Source organism: Emydura macquarii, unplaced genomic scaffold (genome assembly GCF_026122565.2).
Source record: "Emydura macquarii macquarii isolate MOO-44397 ecotype Brisbane River unplaced genomic scaffold, CSIRO-AGI_Emac_v2 contig_691, whole genome shotgun sequence".
NCBI lineage: Eukaryota > Metazoa > Chordata > Testudines > Chelidae > Emydura > Emydura macquarii.
In genome coordinates, this window is record NW_027130828.1 from 9202937 (window position 1) to 9226329 (window position 23393).

A 23393-nucleotide genomic window follows, 5' to 3' on the forward strand; every position below is an offset into this window, starting at 1 on the left:
GTGTTGTATGCTGGTGACTGCCTGTTCTCCCTGCTAGTTCAGGTCAGGGATGAGAGAGTGAGAGCCATTCCCAACCCATCCCTGTTATGAAGCAAGAGTCGCTGCTGGAATAAAGTTGCTCAGTTAAAGCCATCCAGTGGTTTGAAGGCTGTTCTTGGGCAGGGTCAGTTGTCCTTGTATAATGCACTGCCACAGAAGGCTTTCCGAAGGGAGAGCTGTATCCAATGTTTCAAACCAGTCAGGTGAGATGTTGCTCTCTAAAAAGGCTTGTAATAAAATTTAACAATAAAAAATACTGAAAATACAAGGGGGTAAATCTTTCCCCCCATAGCAGCCTGAGCGAGAGCTGGCACTGACAAGCTCCACAGCCAGAGGGTCAGAATCCTCCCCTTTCTTCCTTCCTGGCACCCCCCTCTTCAGCCCCAAAAGAGAGAAGCTGCCTTCTACCATCACGTAGGGCAAAAACCAGAGGGACCCGCACAGCCCCAGATATTCCCCAGAGTTGCTCCCCTTTCCCTTTATAGCAGAACTGCACAGTATTTCCTGACAGGGCTTGAGGAAGAGTTGGCCTTTTGCTCTGTAGCATGTGCTGAGAATGCAAAGTAAGCATAAAAAGGGACCAGGTTAGTTCCAGACACTGGTTTATTGATGTTGTCCTGTTCGTCCCCGTGTTTGCAGAATTTATTAGCTCGTAGGGGGAGAAGATTTTAGCTTATTTCACTGAGGTGAAGTGTGCTGCACTTGACCAGTTTTGAGCTTACTAGTTAGCATTAGCGTAGGAATCAGGACTGCTGGGACAATTTAACTACTGTAGCTGTCACTTCCCTCCTGTATTGTTAAGTCACTCTGGAAGTGCGTGTCTCATTCAGCAGAGAGTCAGTAAATATCTCATGATATCCTTGTCCTTGCATATAGCAACTTGTTTTTAATACAATAAACCTAAGAAACCATTAAATCTTACTCATTTAGGAAGCTAATATGTCTTTTTGAATTTGAGATTTTTAAAGGAACGCTTTCAAATTTAAAAAAATCACTTTTGTCTGAACTTTTACTGACACATTTCAAATAATACCTAAGATAACCAACTGAAAAAAAAAAAGAATATTTTTCTATTACTTCCGTTTGTTTATTTTGTGTATTTGACAGCATTTTATCAGTGTCACAGTCTTCCCTGCACATGGGTCTACAGTGAAGGGTAAAAACATAATTAGGAAAGCCAAAAAAGAATTTGAAGAACAGCCAGCCAAAGACTCAAAAAGTAATAGCAAAAAAAAATGTTTAAGTACATCAGAAGCAGGAAGCCTGTTAAACAACCAATGGGGCCACCTGATAGTCGAGATGCTAAAGGAGCACTCAAGGAAGATAAGGCTATTGCAGAGAAACTAAATGAATTCTTTGCAGCGGTCTTCACAGCTGAGGATGTGAGGAGGATTCCCAAACCTGAGCCATTCTTTTTAGGTGACAAATCTGAGGAACTGTCCAAGATTGGGGTGTCATTAGAGGAGGTTTTGGAGTAAATTGATAAATTAAACAGTAATAAGTCACCAGGACCAAATGGTATTCACCCAAGAATTCTGAAGGAACTCAAATGTGAAACTGTAGAACAACTAACTGTGGTATGTAACCTATTATTTAAATCACCTTCTGTACCAGATGACTGGAGGATAGCTAATGTGACGCTAATTTTTAAAAAAGACTCCAGAGGCGATCCCAGCAATTACAGAACGGTAGCCTAACTTCAGTATCAGGCAAATTGGTTGAAACTATAGTAAAGAACAGAATTATCAGAGACAAAGGTGAATACAATTTGTTGAGGAAGAGTCAACATGGTTTTTGTAAAGGGAAATCATGCCTCACCAATCTACTATAATTCTTTGAGGGAGGGGTCAACAAGCATGTGGACAAGAGTGATCTGTGGAACTCCTTGCCAGAGGATGTTGTGAAGGCCAAGGCTATAACTGGGTTTAAAAAAGAGCTAGATAAGTTCTTGGAGGGTAGGTCCATCAATGGCCAGGATAGGCAGGGATTGCTGTTTTCCAGAGTTGGGAATGCCCTATGGGATGGATCATTTGATGATTACCTGTTCTATTCATTCCCTCTGAAACATCTGGCATTGGCCGCTGTCAAAAGACAGGATACTGGGCTAGATGGACCATTGGTTTGACTCAGTATGGCTGTTCTTAAGTTCTTTCACACAGAAATAGTGGAGAAAAAGTTTTTATTAAACAAGAAAATGTGGCTGAACAACCACAGAAATTGGTAGGGAGAATTTGGAGCAGCTGTAGTACCTGAAACTGCTTAAATTCACCTTTTAAAAATTGCCTACATTTGAAGTTCATGCTGTCCCTTAAACCAGTGGTGTGCAAACTTTTCCAGTCACACCTCCCTCCACCCCCACTGTTCATGGAATTTGTTGTCTCCCCCCCATTACTTGTAATCTGAAACTTTTTTTTTTGCGCAGAAATAAGGGGTGGCAATGTGAAAAGTGAAATCTGTCAATATCACTTTTCACAGCAGAGTTAATACCCCATTGCCAGCAGCAGCAGACGTAAGGATGGCAGTTGGGCACAAGTAAGTCTGCTGTGAAAAGTGATATTGACAGTTTCTTAGCATCCCTGCTCCCCCCCCGCTCCGAGTTTGCAAAGCACTTCCTTAAACGTTCAAAAATCATATTCTGTTACTGTGTCTACTGCACCACTAGGGGGCAATCACACCATATTCTTGTGTTGTACTTGGACAACATGGGAGTACTGCTGTCCGGACACTCATAGTTATAAGAGCTGTCATTTTAAATGAGTTTATACAATGATGGCTTAAAGTATCCTCTGTGCTATAGCGGTTGGATGCTTTAGTGCTTTTTGCTTTTAAATGAAACTTTACTAAAAATCCTTTCATCCCGGAGCAAGTGTAAATACAGTTCCTCTGATGGCTGGCTGGAGTGAGGTTGCATGGATTAAAAATGGGACCACATGCATCCTGAGACTCCTGTGTGTGCATGTTTCTTTTTATTAACTATTTTTCTTCTTTGAAGGAAAATAAAGACTGGAATGAGCTGATTCAGGATGCTCAGAGAAGAGGCGCTATCATCAAGACTTGTGACAAAAGCTATAAAAAGGATGCTGTTAAAATTCTGAAGCTCAAACCAACGTTACAGCGGCCATTCTCCTATCCTCCTGTTGCTGCACTGTCAGAGAGAGCCACTCGAGCGCCGGCTTGTCCGGGCAGTGATGGGCGGAATGAGATCACCAACAGAAAAAGCAGCAGTGACTCTAGAAAACACTCTGCCGGTGCTGGCCCCTCAGCACAAGGTAGTGGCGCAGTCCGACAGCCATCAGAGTCTCAGGCTGTGGGTTCCAAAGGAATCACCATTCCCACGCCGGTGAAGGCTGCAGTGCAGCCTGCTGTTCGAGAGAGACCACGGGATCCAAGACTGGCGAGGAGGGCAGAAGCAACAGAGAAGGAGCAGGCCTCCAAGAATAGCAATTCCTCATCAGCCCTGAGTAATCCAGGAGTGGCGTTGTCATGGGCCCCTGATACACCTACAGCCCACTGGAGTCAGATGAACACTGTGCAGCCCACTGTCTCCAAGGCGGAAGATTCCAACAAGCCCAACAAAACTGTTAGACAGACGGATGTGCCTTTCACTGCTTCCCACGCCCCCAGGCAGGACCATGACTGGAGAGTTTCTGTTCCCTCAAAAGAAGCAAGAACTGTCAGTGAAGAAGACCAGAAAAGTCAGAATGAGGACTATCGGAACCCTGCAAGCAGGAGAACGTCAGAACAACCCCCAGGGAAAAAAGACTTGAGTGAGGCCAAGAGGCGGAAGGTCTCTTATTAGTTGAACTCTTTCTAGGATCAGCTGTAGCCCCTCCAAAACCTGCCCCCAGCCCTTAAAAATATGGACCATATTAAAAACCAAGTATCAAGTACCAAGTACCTTTATATTGCTACTTTTCTCTAACAAATCCAGTTTCTTCCATCCCATCACTGACTATAGAGTGAATTCATGCCTGACAGATTATATCTGTGGAGCTTTTGAACTGAAGAGTTTGGTAATTGCTCTATCTGTAATGGCAGTAAGTTTGAACTATGATCCTAGGAAGTGAAGTGCTGTAAATGTTGAATTGATGTACATTTGTATAGCGTACAAAATTATTTTAAGATTTAATTCAGCAAGTATATTGCTGCTTGTTTCCATGCCCAAAAGCTAATTTCAGAGTGGAGCACATTTTTTTATTAAAAAAAAAAAAAAAAAGAGAGAGAGAACCTCACCAGAGATTTTTGGTAAGTCTAGTTTCTTTAATAGCAAATGGGACATTTTGAAGAGGCTGAGAAGGTGGTAACAGGTCAAATGGCTTTTGATTCTTTCTGAAATTCCACTGGTGCCTCATGGAACATGATGAGAGGGGGATGAATGTTCAACAGAGAGAATTCTACTTATGTTGTGTCTGTGTGTCTATATATATATTTTTTTATTTCACTTCCCCATTTTTTCATAGGAACAAAATTATCCTGAGTTCATGCAGCTGTGCCTTGAGTCTTACTCTTGCTCCTTATTCCTCAACTGTTGTCCTTAGTCCTCTGATTGTGACATCAGTTTATTGCAGTGGCAGAGACTAGACTGATGGCACTAACTGTGGAATATTTAATTGGTAAATGAATAAAACTGCAATAACTAATTTTTAAAAAAAACAAGCCCTACTCCCCTGTGCATGTTTTCATAACAGAGCAAAAAGAAATTGCAAATGGAGTGGTTTCTAAAAAGAATGTGTTCAGGTTCCCATAAGGCTCTTGTAGGAATATGGTGATTTCTAAGTGTATAAAGCAAGTGAATAACATCTATTAGGCATACTATCTGTTTTGCATAGAGACACTACAGAGCTCCTATTTTGTTTGTGTGTTTATTTAACACTTAGAAGATCTGTCACTGGCTGTAGCCAGAAGTAATGTGGGCAGGCAAGGTGCAGATTTTCTCAGTGTACCTTAGGTGATAATGCAGCTCATTTTCAACTTGCAAATAGCCCTACTATTGCTGTTCTAAGTCTAACCTGAAAAGAGATTACCATGGTATGCCAAATCATTTTGTGTTGTGGACAAGTGACCTCTCAGGACTAGGAGGAAGCCATCAAACTTGCTTTTATATGTGAGCTCTGGTAAGATTGAACCCAGCTTTCTTAAGATGCAAAATTAAGACCTAGCTCCATTAAATTATTGGGAGCAGGTTCTTAGCACATCTGCTGAATGCCTTATGTCCTCCACCATACATGAGTCATTTGGATTCCATTACCATGATGGTCTTTCCAATTTCATCACAACATAAGAAAATGAACTCCTCAAGGCTTCCCTGCCATGGGCTAAACAGTTGTGCCAGTGGTTTTATTTAGGTCTCCCTCCTGACGTTTGCATTGCAGTGATTGATTGCCTTGTTCCTTTCATACTGAAAAACAGCTGCATGGTGGAGATGTCACAGCAAAATAGATGATGTAACTACTGTAAAAATAACAGGACAGTAGCCTATATGATAAACTGTAAATTGTACTGGTATGAATTAATCTATCCAGGTAGGAAATAGATGAACTTTGCTAGTGACAGCTTGTGATAGATAGATATATTGGAAAGCTATATCTCCAGTATCTGCATGGCACAGCTCATGGCCTGCTGTTACCTGTTAGCGATGGTAAAGAAAATAAAAGGGCTAAATTCTGCCCGTAGGTAAGCACATGAAATGAAGCCAATAACAGATGCTGGCTTACAGCTTGAGGGCAGAATTTAACCCCAGAACTTGGTTTAACATGTATCTTCCATTAATTGCCAGCAGTGAATGCACCGTAGACTGTCATGAAATGATTCAGAGTCGTGTGTGATCTAACATGGGTTTGCAGGGAATAGAACTGTTGGAATGACACTTGTCATATGTTAGTGATCTTTACATAACTCTCAGTTGAGATTCATGCCCTGAGCGTATCAACATCTAGACTAAAGAGGAACACTTTGAGGCGATGTATTTATGTATCTATGCATGTACGCTACAGACCTTACAGCAGCACAGCGGTACCGCTGCAGCTGGGCCACTGTCAGGTCTCCTGTGTAGCCGCTGTATTCTGACGGGAGAGAGCTCTCCCGCCGGCGTGATTAAATCACCCTCAACGGGTAGCAGTAGCTATGTTGGCAGGAGAGCATCTCCCGCCAGCATAGGGCTGTCCACACCAGTGCTTTTGTCACACTCTGACCGACAAAGTTTTACTGACAAAAGTGCTAGTGTAGACAAAGCCTGAAATATTGTCTTCCTTATAAACCTTGTGCCTCTTTTTGCCTCCACAATATCCGTTTGCCTGCTGTCAGCTCAGTAAGAGTTAAAAAGGCGGAGTTATCCGGCAAACTGCTGTAGTTCCTAAAGCTATGGAAACCATGTAGTGTATATTTATGTAAATAAACTGAAGATAAAACCTATCTGAATCAGGCAATGCTTTTTCTAACGATTAACCAGAAATCTGTTTGTCTAGTGAATCTTAGAACTATTCCAGTCTCTTTTTTGTCAAATCACATTCCAGAACATAAGTTCTAGCCTGATAGCTACAGTTGTCAGGTGCTAGAAGGAATTTTTTTCTGATGTCTTACATTGCCATATATATATATATATATATATATATATATATATATGGAGAAATGATGAGCTGTGCCATTTTCAATACATATGGATAAGTGTCTTGTGCATACCTATCTGTACCCAATAAATTCTCTATTACACAGACTGTCGCTTAGTGTAGTTACACCAGGGTGGGTTGTGAGATGCATAACTTTTAATAAACCCTGTTTGATAGGGAATGGTACTGCAGTCTCTCAATTTACTCTCTCAGCTGATACAAGGTTTTATTGCCACTGGAGAAATGTGTGGTTTAGGACTTGCATCTGTCACTGTTTGTCCATCTTTTCTCTGCTTTAGCTCATTCCTGCCATATCAGTCTGTTAATGTTGTATTTTGTTTTTGAATAAAAAATGTTTGGGTTGAGTTTGCCCCTTATGTTAAACATTTTTCTCTCTATGCATAGCCCAGAATGAGTTGGTTTTAGTAAAAATGAGAGTTCGTGTGGAGTAGATAAGTAGTTTTAATTAGTATTTTTCTTCCAGCGATATACATAACATTTAGTGTAGCAAGCAGGCAAACTGTGATCCAAGGCACTTCCTTCACCTAGAGAATTTAAATTAAATGTATTTAAAAAACCCTCAAAACCTGTGCTAAGATACAGATTGATATGGTGCAGTTCTAATGTATATTTGCCTCAACTGTTTCCTTTGCCCATGCATCATGTAATCAAGCTTTTAGTAGAGACAGATGACCGTATATGCGATCTACATTATGCTATCATTTTGTTTCCTCCTACTTTGAGCGATCTGACCACTCTCTAAATTATTAAAGTAGCCTTGTGCTGTTCATTCTCATGTATTCCGGTTTCGGAGCTAATCAATAGCAGAATAGCCAGTGGAAGAGCTGCCCTCTTGCATGTGTATGGCCTTGAAGAATCATCAATGAATGTACGAAAGACTGACTGCACATATTTCAATGTAAAGCCGTTTGATTTGGTCTTTGGCCCAAATAAGGTTGGAGGATAAAAATTTAAATATTTTTATTTCAGTGCCTTCAGTTTTTTCCAGCTCATTGGCTTAATATTCAGTGCAATAGCAGCTCCTCTGTGATGCTACTTGTCATTTGATATCTCTGACTAACGGAATGGGAATCCCTTGTTCTTGTCAGTGCTGAAATATACTTTGTTCAGAGTAGGTGGCCTTCTACTAAAGGTGGAACAGAATTGCACTTAGTCCCCTCTCATTTATGGTTTAACTTCATTGACTTCAGCATAGTTACTCCTGATTCTTGCTGAAGTCAGAGGAGAATCAGACACTGTCTATTAAGATAGTATCCAAACAGATGATTGCCTAATATGAGTGTCTTCCTTTTGCAGATTTCACTGCAGTTATACAGGACAGCACCATAACCTCAGTCTGGCACTCAAGATACCTCCCTTCATGGTACCTATACTCAGGTCAGATTTACTAGCCAGCTATAAGCCATCAGTTCATAAAAGCAATAATCCATTTCAGAAAATGTAGTCGTACTTGGTACCTTCACTTTTCATCACTTGTGTGACGTGCTTGGCATTTGACTGTTTCAAGTGCATCCAAAACCTTCTTAACTAAACTTAGGGGGGTCCACATGAAGCTTCCTTGTCCCATCCCCTGCAAAAGTCTTCCACTGTCAGCAACACAGGTCCAACTTCACTGATGGTAGCAATGTTCTAGAGTAGACGAAGCTCTCCTGGCCACCCATATTTTTAACATTTTCTGTCTAACTTTTCATGAACTAGATCTAAACCACAGGGCGTTAAAAACAGCAGCAGCCCCCAGGGCCTTGTCTGCTTTAGAGTTCTCATTGCTACTAAAACTGGGAAAGTAGTGGAAGAATTTTCAAAAGAAAACTCTGTTGTAGACAAGTCGCATGTGGCTTGCTGATCTGAAGGCAGTTTGGTCCAGTGGACAAAACAAAGGACTCGGTATTGGGAGATCTGGGTTGACTGATACAGAGGGCAACCTAGGGTAAGTCACTTATCCTCTGTTCCTGTTGTCCAATGTCTAAAATGGAAGTAATAGTTCCCTTTCTTTATAAAGGGTCTTGATCTCTACTGATGCCATGTATATGCCAAGTATTGTGTATTATCAGGCCAAAAAAAAAAGTGGTTAGGCTATAGAGTGCGTACGAGTAAAATAAGGGTAAAGCTAGATTTGTAAGTATGTTGTAGTTACTTTTTTTTAAGTGTTAAAAACCCAGGGACTTCAGAGTCAATTAAAAAAAAAAAAAAAACCAACCATTTGAATGTACAGGCTGATGTCCACACTTTAAAATTAGGGTACAACATTGTTCTAGTAGTTGACAGCTGAAGGCTAGTTGGTCATTTGCAGACTATATTTACTGTAGCAATACCACAGTAAGCAGAGCCATGTTTCTAAAATTGCAAGACATCTCCTCTACTCTGCATGAATAAATAATTCAGAGATGAAACAAATTTTGCTGTATTGTAATTGGGATTTATGGTGCTGAACAACAGAATACAACTTCTATCCACAAAGGCTCCATTCCTGAGTCATATATAAAGCTTCCCTTCTTGTCCTTTCTAAATCCCTGGAAAAACCCACTGCCCCGTTTTCAGTGCAAATAAATCTAAACTAAGCAGAGTCTTGTACATCAAATGCCTCTGAACTGTGAAGTCTGTTAGCCGTGGACTCCCCTCCCATTAGTGGCCAGGAAGAGGTGGGAGTGATAGGTGAATATAACTCATGTACGTACACTTGTTGCATTGCTTTCTGGACTGGCAAGGCTACAGATGTGACACTATCCAATGCACTCTTATTCGTTTCATTGCTGTATCAAGTAGAGAATTAGCTCTTCTCCAGTGGGATTCAATGCACTTGGGAACTGAGGTCCTCATTGATTTCCACTCCCTCCTCCCTTTAAACTCCCAAATCACTGCAAAGCTACATGGACCTGTCTTCAGAGTCCATCACTCCTACTCCTGGCTAACAGAGGGCCTCTTTAGAGCCATCTTGCAAAATTCTCAGGAATCCTTAGATTTCCCCACCATTATATCCCATGACAACAGATTTTCAGATTCCTCCCTGCCTCCTCTCCCAAAAAAAACCAAACCATCAAAGCTTTCCCTGGACAACCAAAAGTGTGTAAGGCTATGTCTACCCTACCGGCAGCACCACCGGCAGTGCAGGACCGATTTTGCAGGTTCGATTGAGCGGCAGTAAAGACTCGCTCAGTCGAACCCAGAAGTCGACTCTGTACATCCACCCCGGCAAGTAGTGCAGCACAGTGGAGGTGCTGTGGTAAGCAGACGTTAGGAAGTCGACGGGAGATATGCAAGTTACTCTACGTAGCTGGCGTATCTCCCGTCGATTGCTGCCGAAATCTGTGGCCAGTGTAGACCAGGCTTAAGTCTACTTTAGAGCAACTTCAAACTCTGTCTCTGGTCCTTAAATATGCCATACTCAGCCAATGCTTACATGGCCCCAGCACAGCACTCCAGCTCTGGCCATGGAGTAGGAACATTTCCTAGAAGATGCTGCTTTAGTGCCTAACTCTTATCTTACTTAGAACTAAGAAAACACTGAGCTCCTGCTTTTATTTACACTTGAGGCATTTCATGAAAGCCAATTAAAGTGCAGCATTTGGCCGAAGGGAAAAAGTGCTGATAGAATGTGCTGAGTCTCTTTCCCTTTAATGGTCTGCACTTTCCCCTTTAAGGATCAACCTTTCAGATGAACTGTTTGTTTCCTAACCAATTAAAAAAGAACTGGCCCCTGCAGCTCTACCAAATTCCAGCAGATGTAGATTTTCCCTGTCTTCAGCTGAGAATGAATATGGGTTAAAACCTTTATTGGGTGAGTGAATTTGTGCATAAAGCCAAACTTCCGTTAATTTTTTTCTTTTCTGTAGCTGTGGCGATAGATTCATACTGGCTGTGCTATTTAATCATGCCAGACAACTGGTCTAGGATTGCAGATTTTTCGGTGGCTTTTGTTTGAGTAAACAGATTTGTTATGACGCCACTAAATAGTTAAAGTTGGAGTACAATTTGAGGTAAATAGGAAAAACAAAGGCCTTTCTCAATGCTTGTTTACAGAGGTCGGCATTTTGCAGACAGAGGTACAGTTTTTAAAGTTTTCTTTTTCAAACAAAAGTTGAGCACAGCCTGGGTTGTGCATTGAGTATAAACGTGCAAACCAACTGAAAACGTTAGTGTCAGGAGATTTTCCAGGAGAGTGCTGGTGCCTTTTAAGGATTTTTTTTGTTAGCCTTCCCACAACTAATATTAGGTTCAATGTACATTCCCTCCTCCCCCTCCATTGAAAAGCATGAACTGTTGCTGCATAAATGACTGCAGCTTTAGTATAGGTCTCCCAGAAGGTGAATGTTCATAAATGGCATGTACATAAGGTGAAGGATATTACTTCTTTTTGTATTACTGTAAAGCTTTTTCCTCTGAATGGGTACCTGTCTTGCACGTTACCTTTTGTTAATTTGCTCGAAACATTGACATTCTCAAAGCTTTTAAAAGCATTTCCTTTTTTAAACACTGAATTTAAGAGGTTGGGGAGAAGCATTTTCAGTTGTCTCCTTTCTGGCTGCATGACTACTAAATTTTAAATGCAGATGGTCTTTCTAAAACAGGATCAACTGTGCCAGCCTTGAGTCTGTCTTTATGATGGGACCAGAACACCTCCCCTTGCTTTCAAACTGGGCTACTTGGCGTTATCCAAACCAACGTCCACAGATCATTTAATTTGCCTTTTAAACAATTCCCCGGTATCTCTGTGTCCTGTGGTTAGATTACTTTAGAGTGGCATCCACTTCTATCTAGGTGGGTATTTATAGAGTCCAATACTGGGTTATGAGTACCATGTTTTTTCCATTTGGTTTTGCACTATGACTTCAGCAGCTGCAGAGTGTGTCATATCCCCCTTGTGGCTACTCTAAAGGATAACAGTCTACTTTTGTTACTAGCTAAGGTGGAACTGCTTTAGCTTAAGTTGTAGAAGCCTGTGTGTTGGTACTGAGGGTCCATGGTCTAAACCCTGCTGCCAGCCCGTGGTGAGGGGGCTGTAACATCATTACTGCTTATTTCTCTAAAGCCATGCAAGGAAGCCAGTGACATCTTTTCAACAATGCTGTCTAGTGCAGTACTGCCTCCTATACAGCAGGCATTTGCACAGTCTCTAGCTGATCAGTTCCCAACATTGCCATACTTGATTGCTTTTCCCCCTATGGAAGTTTTGTGTTGCTGTTATAAATGTTCTGACTTCCACTACAATAAAGGCCATTTGAGTACAGAGCGCAGCTCATGTGGCTGCAGAGTGTGTCTGGGGAAATGGCTTTATGAAGTAGTAAATTATTTGCTGTTGCTTATAATCTAATTTCCTAGAGAAATAGTAGTGCTTGGAAAGGGAAATGGGTATTTACTCCCTCCAGAACTGCCTTTAAGGTCTTGATTTAGTTATAGTCTCTCCTATAAAAACTACTTGCAAGAATTGTGTAACTCATGGGGACTTTATCTGGGAGAGCAAGAAAGAATGGAAGCAACAACAAGCATCTTGCCAATTTTAGACAAAGTACACGAAAGAAAGTGAGCGAATGCTTCTGCCAACAAGTTCATGAAGTTGGTAGTACTTAAACTCCCTGTACCTACAGGTTCAAATCCCAGCAGGGTCAGTTCAACACTTCCCCCCTTCCATGCTTGGGTTGAATCAAGTTCCAAGCTCTTCAAATGTGGATCTTTCATATGAAACAGTAATGTGCTTTCAAAGCAAACAGGACCTCTGGATTTAATGATCCTATGATACTCTTTTTATTGAGGGAGAGAATTTGTCCTGTGTCTACTCAAGTTTTCCCTTTCTTGTACAAAGTAGTGGTCCTTCGCCATCCTCCTCTGCAGAGTGGCTGCATTTCAGTGGTTCTAGATGTCTATAGTTTCTGAAATATGTGGGGTTGAAAGATGTTTTGTGTGGTGTTTTCAGACCTGGAATACTCCCAGTGCTGGGCACAGGCTATGGCTGAGTGCTGTGAAGTGGGGAGGAGGGGCAGTTTCTATATGAAGAGTATCAAAAAGGAAGAGATGTTGATGTTGGAAAGGACAAGTAGCGTGATACTTTGGGTAAGGATACCAGAAATGGAAAATGGAGGGCTGGTGGAAAAACAAGTTTTGGTATACCTCTCAGGCTAAAACCATAGCATTGTAGCTGCCCAGGGAGCGAGAGAGCTAAAGCGTTCAGCTGGTTGACAAACTTGATTGCTCAGTTTGCAAGTTATATCATGTATTGCTTCAGAATTCTCCAGTCACCTTCCATGTGAATGGCTTAAAACACTTCCTCCCATTGTAGCAAGTTCATGAGCTTTAAACCCCTTTCCATATTTGAACTAACACTTGGGAGTTTACATTAAAGTCCAAGTTTGTGGCTGCTTAAAGTTACTATTCAAAATAGAGTTTGGTTCCCTTTGGAAAAGCTTCCCAATGGTGCCAATCAACAGCACTTCCTGCCACAGCATCACTTTAAGAAGGCATCTCAAGCAGAGCTCAACAGTCTCTGTAGATGCCAAATAAAAACCAGTCTCTGCTCATAGCTGTTAACCAATCCCCTGACTTCAGATAAGCTGACCTTGGTTCACAATGTGATTTAAAAATTCCTTAGATCTTAAAGATGAACGAAACCCCCCGAGGTTGCCCCTTGGCACTTGAGTCAGAAAACACAAGAGGACATCATGAATCAAAAAAATAAGTCTTTACCTGTAATTAACTGTGTGGACGAAGGAAAACATGGTGTTCAAGCAGAAATTAATAGTTGCTTTACTGTAGGATTATAGGCCATAATCAAATGCTCATGGTAAAATGTCCCTTTAAGTTGTGGTTCTTTTATAACATTTAATCCAAACAAAAATAATTCTCTACCAAAAAAGTATTTGACCTGTACACTATACGGAAACGCCTGGATAAGACATTGCACTCCTCTGATATACCATGCACACAAGGGCCTTTTTGTTCCGGTCAAGTGCAAGAAAAGGAAATCAAAATCCAACAACAAAAATACAAAACTTAATAAATTCAGCAACTAGGTTCGTAGGCAACAGTATCTCTATGGCCAGGCCAGGTCAACAATGGAACATGGGACTATGCAGCAAGGATGGGCCAAATAGTCCCCCAGAGATGCCTGGGACTCCAGTCTCCAGTGCCATGGGGCACTGGAGCGATTAGGACTGGCTCTTTCAACATGAGAGAGGAAAGAAAATGAAACAAATGGAAAGTTCAAAAGAAATTCCTTGGATTGCGGCACTGTTTTGGCAGGGTCAGAGCCCCTGTGCAAAGTGGGGAAAGAGTCACTGCTTTTAAGGAAGTGTGTGTGACAGGAGTCCTTTCTAATGACACCAAGGTACTGCAGCTTTCGCACGATGGCTGTCTCAGTTCTCTCCCTGCAGCTACCTCCGGCCAGATGTTTGAGCAAGGCTGCTGGTGGTGGAAGGATAGGAGTCAGCCCCTGTGATGCTGTACCTCTTTGTGGACAGGGGACTGAATGACGTCATGGAAATCCTGGAGTAAAGGAAGGCTGAGGATGCGGCGCTGGGGAGGGCTACCTAGGACCTTAGTCTCCTAGGTCCCCCTGGTGACGTGCCTTGACTTGACTCCCTTGTGTTTGCCATTCAAAAGTCCACCAAGCGTCCCAGCTTGAGGATGAGTGCACCGATGAGGAAGGGGGTTAGGCTGAGGTATGTGCTGGAGGCAGAATTGCAGGCCTTGTTGTCAGAGTCACACTTGGACTGCTCGCACAGGACGCCTTTGTAGCCAGCAGGGCAGATGCATCTCTGGTTCTGGTAGCAGGTGCCACCATTCTGGCAAATCAAGAGCTCCTCGTCACAGACGTTGGCTGCAAGGCAAGGAGGGAGGAAAGAACATGGGGAGTTACTGCGGGACACCCACAGCCCCGGGGCCTTAAGATGCTGTCCTGTGCTACAGCAAAGGCTTGTTGGCTTCAGTTAATTAAGGGGTGTTGGACGCCACGTCACTGGGCTGTCGTAGGGAACAAGATAGCTGAAAAAACCTGGCTGGCTTTTGCTCGGTTCTTTTTTCAAGCCCTTGGTATTAATCCAATCATCCAGACCCTGCAGCACCAATGCAAATCTAAGGCTCCAGACTCATAGGAACAAACGGTAGCTGCAAACTGCCCTTTAATGTGTCATGGCATTACATGAATTAGGATTTGTTGGGGGCGGGACGTGGCATTCCACTGCTGCTCTCTTAACAGCCTTATGAACTGCTGAGCTCTCTGCAGCTACCTCAGCCTGGCAGCTGAGTGGATGTCACTAAAGACAGCTCCTTCCTGCTGGCCCACTGCATCGTTCCTGCTCTCTGGAGTAAGGGCTTTGAAAGCTGGTCTTGTCCACAGCAGCACGTTTCCCTGCCTGCAGGTTCTTGGGCCAGGACTCTCCAGCTCATTGCACAACTGGCAAGGACAGTGGCTTTGTGGCTGCCGCTGTGCATTTGTTAAGCTGCTGCTACCCCCTGGCCCGCGGTACTTACGAAAACACCCCTGTCTCCAGTAGTAGTTGGGAAGGCAGTCGTCACACTTGGACCCAGTGGCACCTTCTCTGCATTCACAGTAGCCGGTCTCATTACAGCGGTCGTGCATCGACCCAATTTGATTGCAGTTACATTCTGTCCAAAGACATGGAAGCTAGTTACCACATCAGACTGTGCACTCCGAGTGCCAGGGCGCTCTCCGTGCCTTTCCCAAAGGGCTCTGCACACTGCCGGCCTGGAGCAGGGCTGGCTGTGGGAGCTGCCCATTTAATCCTTGGCTTTTGGAGTGAACTTTTAAAGGTACGTTGTCCTTATTAATCCCATCCTGCATCTCTGGGCTGCCTTTCCGGCCGCAGCTATTTATACACAGACTGCTCTGTCTACTACTAAAATGCAGCTTGTTCTGGGCTGGAGGGCAGCAGCCAAGCACACAGCTCCTCAGAAGTAGGGGGAAGGAGGTGGGAAGGGAGAGCATATTCTGGCCAAGCTCCTCCCCTTGTGCAACATGCCACGGGCTCAATGTCCACACACGCTCTTGGGTCTCAGGATGGGAGCTGAAAGGTCAACCCCAACAAACTCCCTGGCACTGCATTTAATTCAGAAGTGAAGAGGTGCGCCGAGCCTGCTGGAATCTTTGTCATTTGGAGGGAGACCAGGTGTTTCTACATGGATACTCAATCCTCTGCACCAGAGGGTTGGGTATTATTGATTTGTGTTACCAGCGTGCCTAGCAGCTCCCAGGACCTTATTATGCCAGGCACTGTGCACTGGCTCACGTGAGATGCCGTGTAGGGTATTACAAATCCTAGAAGCAGGACTCCGCTCCACCCCGACCCCCTCCGCCTGTTCCGACGTCCGTGACGTCCTTCCGACGGCTAGAGAGTTGGATGTGCCGCTCCGGTTTGGCGGAACGGCCTTGAATGAAGGCCAGCCTGACCCAGAGTTCTGCTCTGCGGCATTTCACTCTAATGGGGAATGGGCGTCAGCCGTCCTTTTGTACGCATTGGAGGCCAGGTGGGAGGGGGCCTGACTGCTGGGAGAGCAGTTTCTTGAAGGTGGGCAAGGAGGTGGTGGAGGAAGTAGATGGGGTATTGCTTTGGATTACTAACGCTGTAAATTTGCTGCATGGAGCACGTGGGGCTGCTGCAGCTTAACCTGTTCCCCCTCCGAGAGGGGGAGGCAGGAGTGTGAGGGCCTGGATTCTGTTTGCCCCTGAAGTTAATGGGGTGATGTTAGTATAATGGGTGTCAGACTCTGCTTTCTCTAATGGCGCAAAGAGGAAAATGACAGGAGGAAAACAAGGCCCAGTGCCAGTCTGCACCTTGATTAATTCACATCAGTCCTCCAAGGTGCGACTCAGAGCCTCCCAGCTGTGAGCTGCTGTAAGTCTCCTAGGAGAGACTTTTTAACCAGGGCTTGGGCAACACCAGTGGCATGGGGAGAGGGGAGTCCATCTTGAGTGGATCACATGGGTCAGACCCCGCTGCAGCGCCGCTTTGCTCCCAGGGACTGGCAGGAGGTGGGCAAGCATGGTTTGTCCTCTCTTTTTCAAGGCTGAATGAATTAGTGCCCAGGGTGGCAACAGCCCAGGGATATCTCAGCGTGTGTGCAGCGTGCTGACTGCTGGACATGGACAGGGGGAAGAGCATAGCAAAGCTGCAACAACTACCTCCAACTCCGGACAATGTTATTGGTGGGGATAATCCAGCAAGAGCCGAACAGCTGGGGGCAGAGGGGCTGGAGGCTAGGCTGGATGAAGGAAATGGGGATAGGATAACGGTTATCTCAAGTTTCTCGTTCAAATCCAGGGCTCCTTTCTATGGCACTGTAAGCTTCCCCTATCCTGGGCTACCAATGCACCTGAATTTGAGCTGGAGCTGATGTATCTTGTTAGGAGAGAGAATTATTTAGTCTTTGAGGCCCATTCGCCTCCTGGGCTCTTGGCTAAAATTGTGGACAAGGGGGTGGCATTTAGGGCGAATGTAGATACTGGGCCACCAGGCTGGCCACCAAACATCCAGCGGCTGGTAACTACTTTCAGCCACTACTAATTTCAGCCAGCTGTGAAGTAGCGACTCCGTGAACCTCCCTGGAGAGGCCTGCCCACCGTGAGGCACAGCTACTCACCTATGCACACATTCTCGTCGTCGAGCTCTGCCGAGCCGTTCCGGTAAAACCCCAGGCGGCAGTGCTGGCAGTGCTGCCCCCTGGTGTTGTGTTTGCAGCTGACACAGGTCACCACATTCAGGAAGTCGATGTAGCTGCAACGGTTGGAGTGGCCGTAACACTCGCAGTCTGTTGGGAGGAGAAGAGAGAGAAGGCCCTGGCATGCCTTCCCTAGCAAGGGCAGCCACTCATGGGCCGAAACAGCCACGCTCCATCGGAGACAAAAAGGCACAGATATGAATCCATGGGACTCAGGGCGTTTTTCGTTTGACAAAATACAATTGTCCCTTCCCCTCCCCCCGAAAAAAAACAAAACAAAACAAAACCCCAGCTCAGGTGCCAGCCAGCTGGGTCGGTTGCTGTTCTGTGCTGGCATGTGGGTGATCAGGGTTGGAGAGAACTACGTTGCTCATCTGGCAAGAAAAGGCTGTTTATAAGACCTTGTTTCTAAGGCAGGGGATGTAGGGGAGTACACCCCCTACTAAGCTGCAGCCCCGCAGTTTTATTTCCAGGAGCATGGTTTTTATAATGCCAGCTAGTGAGGGTTTTTGTCCTTGTTCTCCGTTAGAGACACAAGGGATAAGATGTCTAGAAACTTCTGTCTTGCTGCACTGGCAGCATCATGGGTCAGGATAACATGTTTGCCTGGGGAGCTTGAAGGGCTAATGGGGACAGGACAGGTGAAAAAGATGGGCCGTTGTGTGTCTATTTCACATTGCTAGTGCCACCCCGTTTCAAAGGTCTGCTGTTACAGGCAAGAGTTCATTTGTGCCTAGTCACCAGCAGAAGAACAAAGAGGCTGATAGGAGCAGAAGGTGCCTTAGAAACAGATCCAAGCTGCAAAGGTCAGATCAGGTCTGAACTTTCCCAGAAGTTGGGGGAATCTGGAGATTTGGTTCAAGCCCATCTCAACTGTTAGTGTAACAGGAAGGATGGCAGGGAGACAGAATGCAAGAGACATGAGCTGACATGCACATGGGAGGCTGATGGGGATGAGGAGTGAGATCTGCTTCTATGAAATAAAGCTCAGATGACATGGAGCCAGGCAGGGTTTTTCCCCACAGTTCACAGTGGCTTTGAGAGGAATTGTGACTGAATTGTCACTAAAATAAACTTTGCCTGTTGCGTTAATGTTCAAGGAATCTTCTGATTGGCTATCGCTGGCTGTTGTATTCATGTGAAGGTTATTTTATCATAAGGATTCTGTCTTATGATGATAAATAGATGCATTCAGACAAGTATAACTGCTCGTTTTCTAGGTGTTTGACACCTCCCTGACCCAGGTAGGTGGTGTTTTTGGATTGTGTTTTTAAAGGCAAGGAAAACCTTGATCACCGGCTTAGGAAGAGACTTCCAAAGCTCTCAGCTTCTTAGTTTGTTTTCTGTTTTCATACTAGCATCATTTCTCCCTCTTACCTCTAAACGTTTCAACAGGTGTCACTGGGCCAGAGCCAGATTTGAGCCTGATGAGTTTGGAGCTCTTTGAAGCTGCTTTGAAAAATTAAAAACATGCTTTTTCTCATCACTTAACACACATTCACTTCCTACACTACGGGAGAGCAGCTCTAGTGCTAGAACAATAACGGAGTAAGCCAAGAACATCACGTTGGCATTGCTGAAATCTATTTCTGCACAAGACAGCTGGTGCCTTTCTACATTTCTCATGTTTTTCCCCCCTAAAGTTTGATGCATAAGAAATTCTACACACACACACAAATGTGTTGTATTGCAGAGAGATTAGTGAAAAAGCAGAGGTAGTTCTCATGGATCCTGCCCCCTGCTTTGCACGTGTGTAGAGAAATGAATCAGGTTAGACAAGCAGGCTAAAGATAGTCTGACAATTTTAAAAATCTATTTTGCCTTGGACTCCTTTTACTATAAGTCACACCAAATAGCACACAAACACTGCTAGCACTTCACAGAATCATAGAACTGTAGGACTGGAAGAGACCTTGAGAAGTCTTCTAGTGCAGTCCCCTGCACTCAAGGCAGGACTAAGTTTTATCTAGAGCAATTATGGCTGAAAGAGCCGCAGCTCTAAGGCCTAGTAGGAGACAGGGTTCTCCTAACATAGCGCACGAACTCACCACACCAGCCAGCTAAACACACTACAGCAGGAAGTACCTGGCTTCTTGGCATGCTTCTTGCCAGCAGAGTGTGCTGTGTGTCCTGGTTTGCTCTTTGGAGCAGCTGCATATGAGATGGGAAAAAAAAATACAGCTCAATGCTATGGAAGAGAGAATTCCCAACACCAGCGGAGCATGGCCATCTGGGAAATTCATCAGGATAAGTAGCTGCCCCAACCAAGAAGGGACTTACTCGGAGCTATCCCACGAGAGAGCAACCTTTGCTGCTAACATGCACATTACAGCAGCACTTCAGTAAATTACCATGGTGATTACATTAGTGTCCTTTACTTCAGATGAGGTCTAATGGGTTTCAGTGCCTGGAAGGCTTTGTGCTTTTCAAACCCTAGCAGGGATGAGAGGGGGAGGCTGCCAGCCCGTCTTGCCTGGGGTGCACAGCTATAACAAAGACTCAGGTAACAATACTTCACGCTGCTGTGTTAGTTCAAGCGCTCCCAAAGCTCAGTGCGGCACAAGGCTGAACAGGGCATGTTTTCATCCCAAGGAGCTTCCCGTGTGAACACAGCGATAGAGCTTCCTAGCTATGGATTCCATTTTCCAACATTAAACTTCACAGCTCCCAGACTGCAGGAAAGTGTCAGTTATCCCCCCTTTACAGGTGGGGAAACTGAGTCACGGGGGCAGTAATTTGCTGGAATGGGTCAGTGTAAGAGTGAGGAACAGAAGCCAGGAATCCCAAGGCCCAGTCACCTATTCTAATCACTAATTCAGGCCACACCCTGATGGTCCCTATTGTCCATGTGATCAATGGACTGACCACCCATTGAAAGCATTATATAATCCTAACATGGAGCTGCAATTATCCCAGGGCTGCCCCCTCACTCTGCTGACATCCGTGGGCTGAGTGGCTACTCATGGCTGACCTGCCCCCTAGGGGTTCTTACGCCGAACAAAGCCCCTCCAAACTCATGTTCTCCAAGGGGAAAGGTCACCCCAGTGCAAAGGTGTCTGCGAGATTCAAGACCTTATGCAGACCCTCTGCACAGGGATGAATTTCACGCTTAATTTCTGTGTAGGAAGCACAGTCAATCAGCCAAGGCGATCTGGGGCAGGATTCCCTGTGAGGTGCAGTTTCAAATATGCTTGAAATAGAGTAAAATGAACCCAGATAAAGTGTTTCCTGAGGGAGTGGTAAGCAGATGAGACACGCCGCTTTCATTTTCCAGTAAACAATCTAACCCCTCTCAAATTACAAACGGATCGCTAGTTTAAAAAAAAAACCCAGCCTCACATGTTCCAGCTCTGTGTTTTTCCTGCATGTAGTGGTTTCATAGCTGGCTTTCATTTGAGGAGCTCCAAGAGCTTTACAAACATTCATTGGCAAAGCCTCCCAAAGTCCCTGGGTGATATTGTGGGTGGTGGTAGTTCTCCTTTACAATGGGGAAACTGAGGCACAAGGCAGTTATGTGATTAGCCCACAGGCACAGTGTGCAGCAGATCTAGAGCTGGAAATAGCCTCTAGGAGGCCTGATACCCAACCTCTTGTGCTAACCAATAGACGACCCCCCCCCCCCCCAACCGCTGTTGTTGCACTTACGACCCATCAGTCTCCCACCTAGCTAGGTTCTAAGGTGACTCGCTGCGACGCCAGGTAAAATGGCCAGTGATGGAAGCACATGAAATCACCAGAGAGCCTTATTTTGTAAACCTCCTGCCGCTGCATGCGTAACACCCCATCCTGTCCCCAGGGCTGTCAGCTGAATGGATCGATGAGCTTCCCTTTATTTCCCCCATCCCTGGGAGAAGCTTTGTCTGACAGCAGATGTGCGTCTTCCTGAGAGGGTGGGGGTTTGTTTGTTTCGCTGTCTTGCTAGAATGGCAGCCAAGCCCAAGATCTTCAGAGGCATGGTCCCAACAGCATATCACGGCTACATCTGCTTAGCGCCTCTCAGCTGCCATCTCCAAACAGCACGGGGGGGCCATGCACCTCCCAGAGCCTTTGTTCTCAGTTTAGCTCAGCGGGTTGGATGTGAAGAGACACTGGGTGCTGCACTGGCAGGGATGAGGTGCCACAGGTAGGTGTCACAGACAGGGCAGGCTGCCAGCCCAAGAGACAGCGGGAGGGGATGACCCAGCAGGCATGGCCAGACATCTAGGCTGCCTGTAGCCAAAAGTGGGTCCCCACAATTGCTTGGGTCACAGACAACCCCAAGCAGGGTCTTTGTCTCCACTGGCAGCGTCATAGACTGTAACAACCAGCTTTCACAACCCAGGGCCTGTGCTTAGGAAGAGACAGGCCGTGTTCTGAAGCACTACTAGCTGTGTGGCTAGATGATGCCAAGCACAACAGGGCCTGCCGGCTACCTGGGGACTCTAGGCACGGCCACAATCTATATCATCATACTAAGGCGGTAGGGAACAATTGGCAGGGAATGGCGAGGAAGAGGCCAGCCTGCCATCTGCTGGGGGAAATGTCTACATTGGGGACGGGCTAGTAATTAGAGGAGGCGGCTGGGAGCCAGGTCGCCTGGGTTCTTTGCCCTATTCTACACACTTGTGTAAAACTTGGGCAAGTCACTTCAATGCCCTGTGCCTCAGTTTCCCTAGCTGTAGCAACTTTTAAGTGAGAACTCACTCGCCTTAGTAAAGCACTCGACCAGTGGCAAAGTGTTATTCATTGAGCTCAATGACAGCAAAGGAGCATGCAGCCAGGCCACCTTCTCCAGTGCTTTCCAATACCCCCCTCTGGAGACCAACGCTAGGGTGAGCCGGGACTAGGATAAAGGCTAAGAAACGCAATGAGAGTACACAGGCCCCGGCCGGCAGCATGTTTGTTGCAGTTCCGTCTGTGGTCCTTTGGTCCCTGCAGTGAACAAAGCAAGTGACAGTCACCAGAGGCTCCCAGGTGCAGCTGCTCCTGCGTTTGGTCACTTAGTGCCGCGGGCCTGCGTTTCCATCCTGACTTTCAACTGCAGCCCCATCAGTGACAAATTAAACCAGCAGGCAGCCCAAGCGATTGCTAGCCCTTAGGCCACTGACAGCCTGTGAAAAGGTGGGTGGTTTGCTAGCCCCTAGCCAGGTGGCTTTAGCCTGGGGGGAAGCCTCGCTAAGCCAAAGTTTCCATGGTGACAGATTCCCCAATCCTGTCTGTATGTTCTTTTTGATCAGCTGTGATCAGAGCTGTTCCGCTCAGCGCCTCTGTCTTGCCTTTTCTCCCACTGCCACTGCTCACCAGGCCCGAGGGGCTGGCACAGGATGAAGGGCAGCACATAATGCAGTGTGTGTATCCAGCAGCACGCAGCACCCCCCCCCGCCTCCGGGCACACCTGCTCGCCTTCGTGCCAGTCCCCCGGGCCGTGACACCCCAACTCTGAGGCATTTAGGATCAGCAGACACTAGGGTTGATGGGGGGGGGGGGGGTGCATTTGACAGGACAGTTCTGAATTTAATTTGAGCCTGTGGAGGCTGCAGAGGTAAGGCAAATAGCAGGAGCTGGTCCCTGCTAACCCACAGTAAGGGACTGAGGGAAATGGAGCAAGAGCAGCTGCAGCTGTGCAAGGAGTCAGGCTTTTATTAGGTGCCTGTGGCTGCCAGGAAGCTGTTGGTGTCTCCCACCAGCTTACAAACCTGCAGGGAAAAAAAATTCTCTGGGGGAAGGAGGTTCAAGAATCAAGGGATCAGCTAATTAGGCTTAACTATGTCAGTCCAGGGTGGCTGATTAGCCTAATTAAACTAGCCCTTTGATTGGTCAGGGGGAGGGGTGTGTGGCCTGCTCAGCTGCACCAGGTGAAAGCTCTGCTAAATAGGGCATTCCTGGCTGGTGTCTTTTCAGTTAACTGGGGTGTGATTCCACAGCTTCTAGCTAGGAAGGCAAAGCTCTATCCAAAAGTGCATTTGGCTGGTTGAGGAAACCATTTTCTGCATGTTATTGGCAGCCATCATGAGGACCTGAGCAAGGATCTTCCCTCTGCCCGCAACTGATTCTAAATAAGCTTGTTTAAAGGTCAACAACTTT

The 23393-nt window shown here is 45.5% G+C and overlaps 2 protein-coding genes across 4 annotated transcripts in view; one reads left to right on the forward strand and one right to left on the reverse strand.

The window, feature by feature from the left end:
* SETX (senataxin) overlaps window positions 1–7009 on the forward strand; it is a 51050-nt gene extending 44041 nt beyond the window's left edge. For both annotated transcript variants that reach the window (XM_067541910.1, XM_067541911.1), the window contains exon 25: window positions 3032–7009. In XM_067541910.1, the coding sequence (XP_067398011.1) occupies window positions 3032–3838 (807 nt within the window). In that variant the 3' untranslated portion in view covers window positions 3839–7009. The remainder of the gene's footprint in view (window positions 1–3031) is intronic.
* A 6336-nt stretch (window positions 7010–13345) lies between these two features.
* The window catches only part of NTNG2 (netrin G2), a 69796-nt gene continuing 59748 nt past the window's right edge, over window positions 13346–23393 (reverse strand). The window contains exons 5-7 of one of the 2 annotated variants that reach the window (XM_067541912.1): window positions 17253–17420; window positions 15126–15260; window positions 13346–14472 (exon numbers count right to left, since the gene is read on the reverse strand). In XM_067541912.1, the coding sequence (XP_067398013.1) occupies window positions 14249–14472; window positions 15126–15260; window positions 17253–17420 (527 nt within the window). In that variant the 3' untranslated portion in view covers window positions 13346–14248. The remainder of the gene's footprint in view (window positions 14473–15125; window positions 15261–17252; window positions 17421–23393) is intronic. The other variant, XM_067541913.1, reaches the window with a different exon arrangement.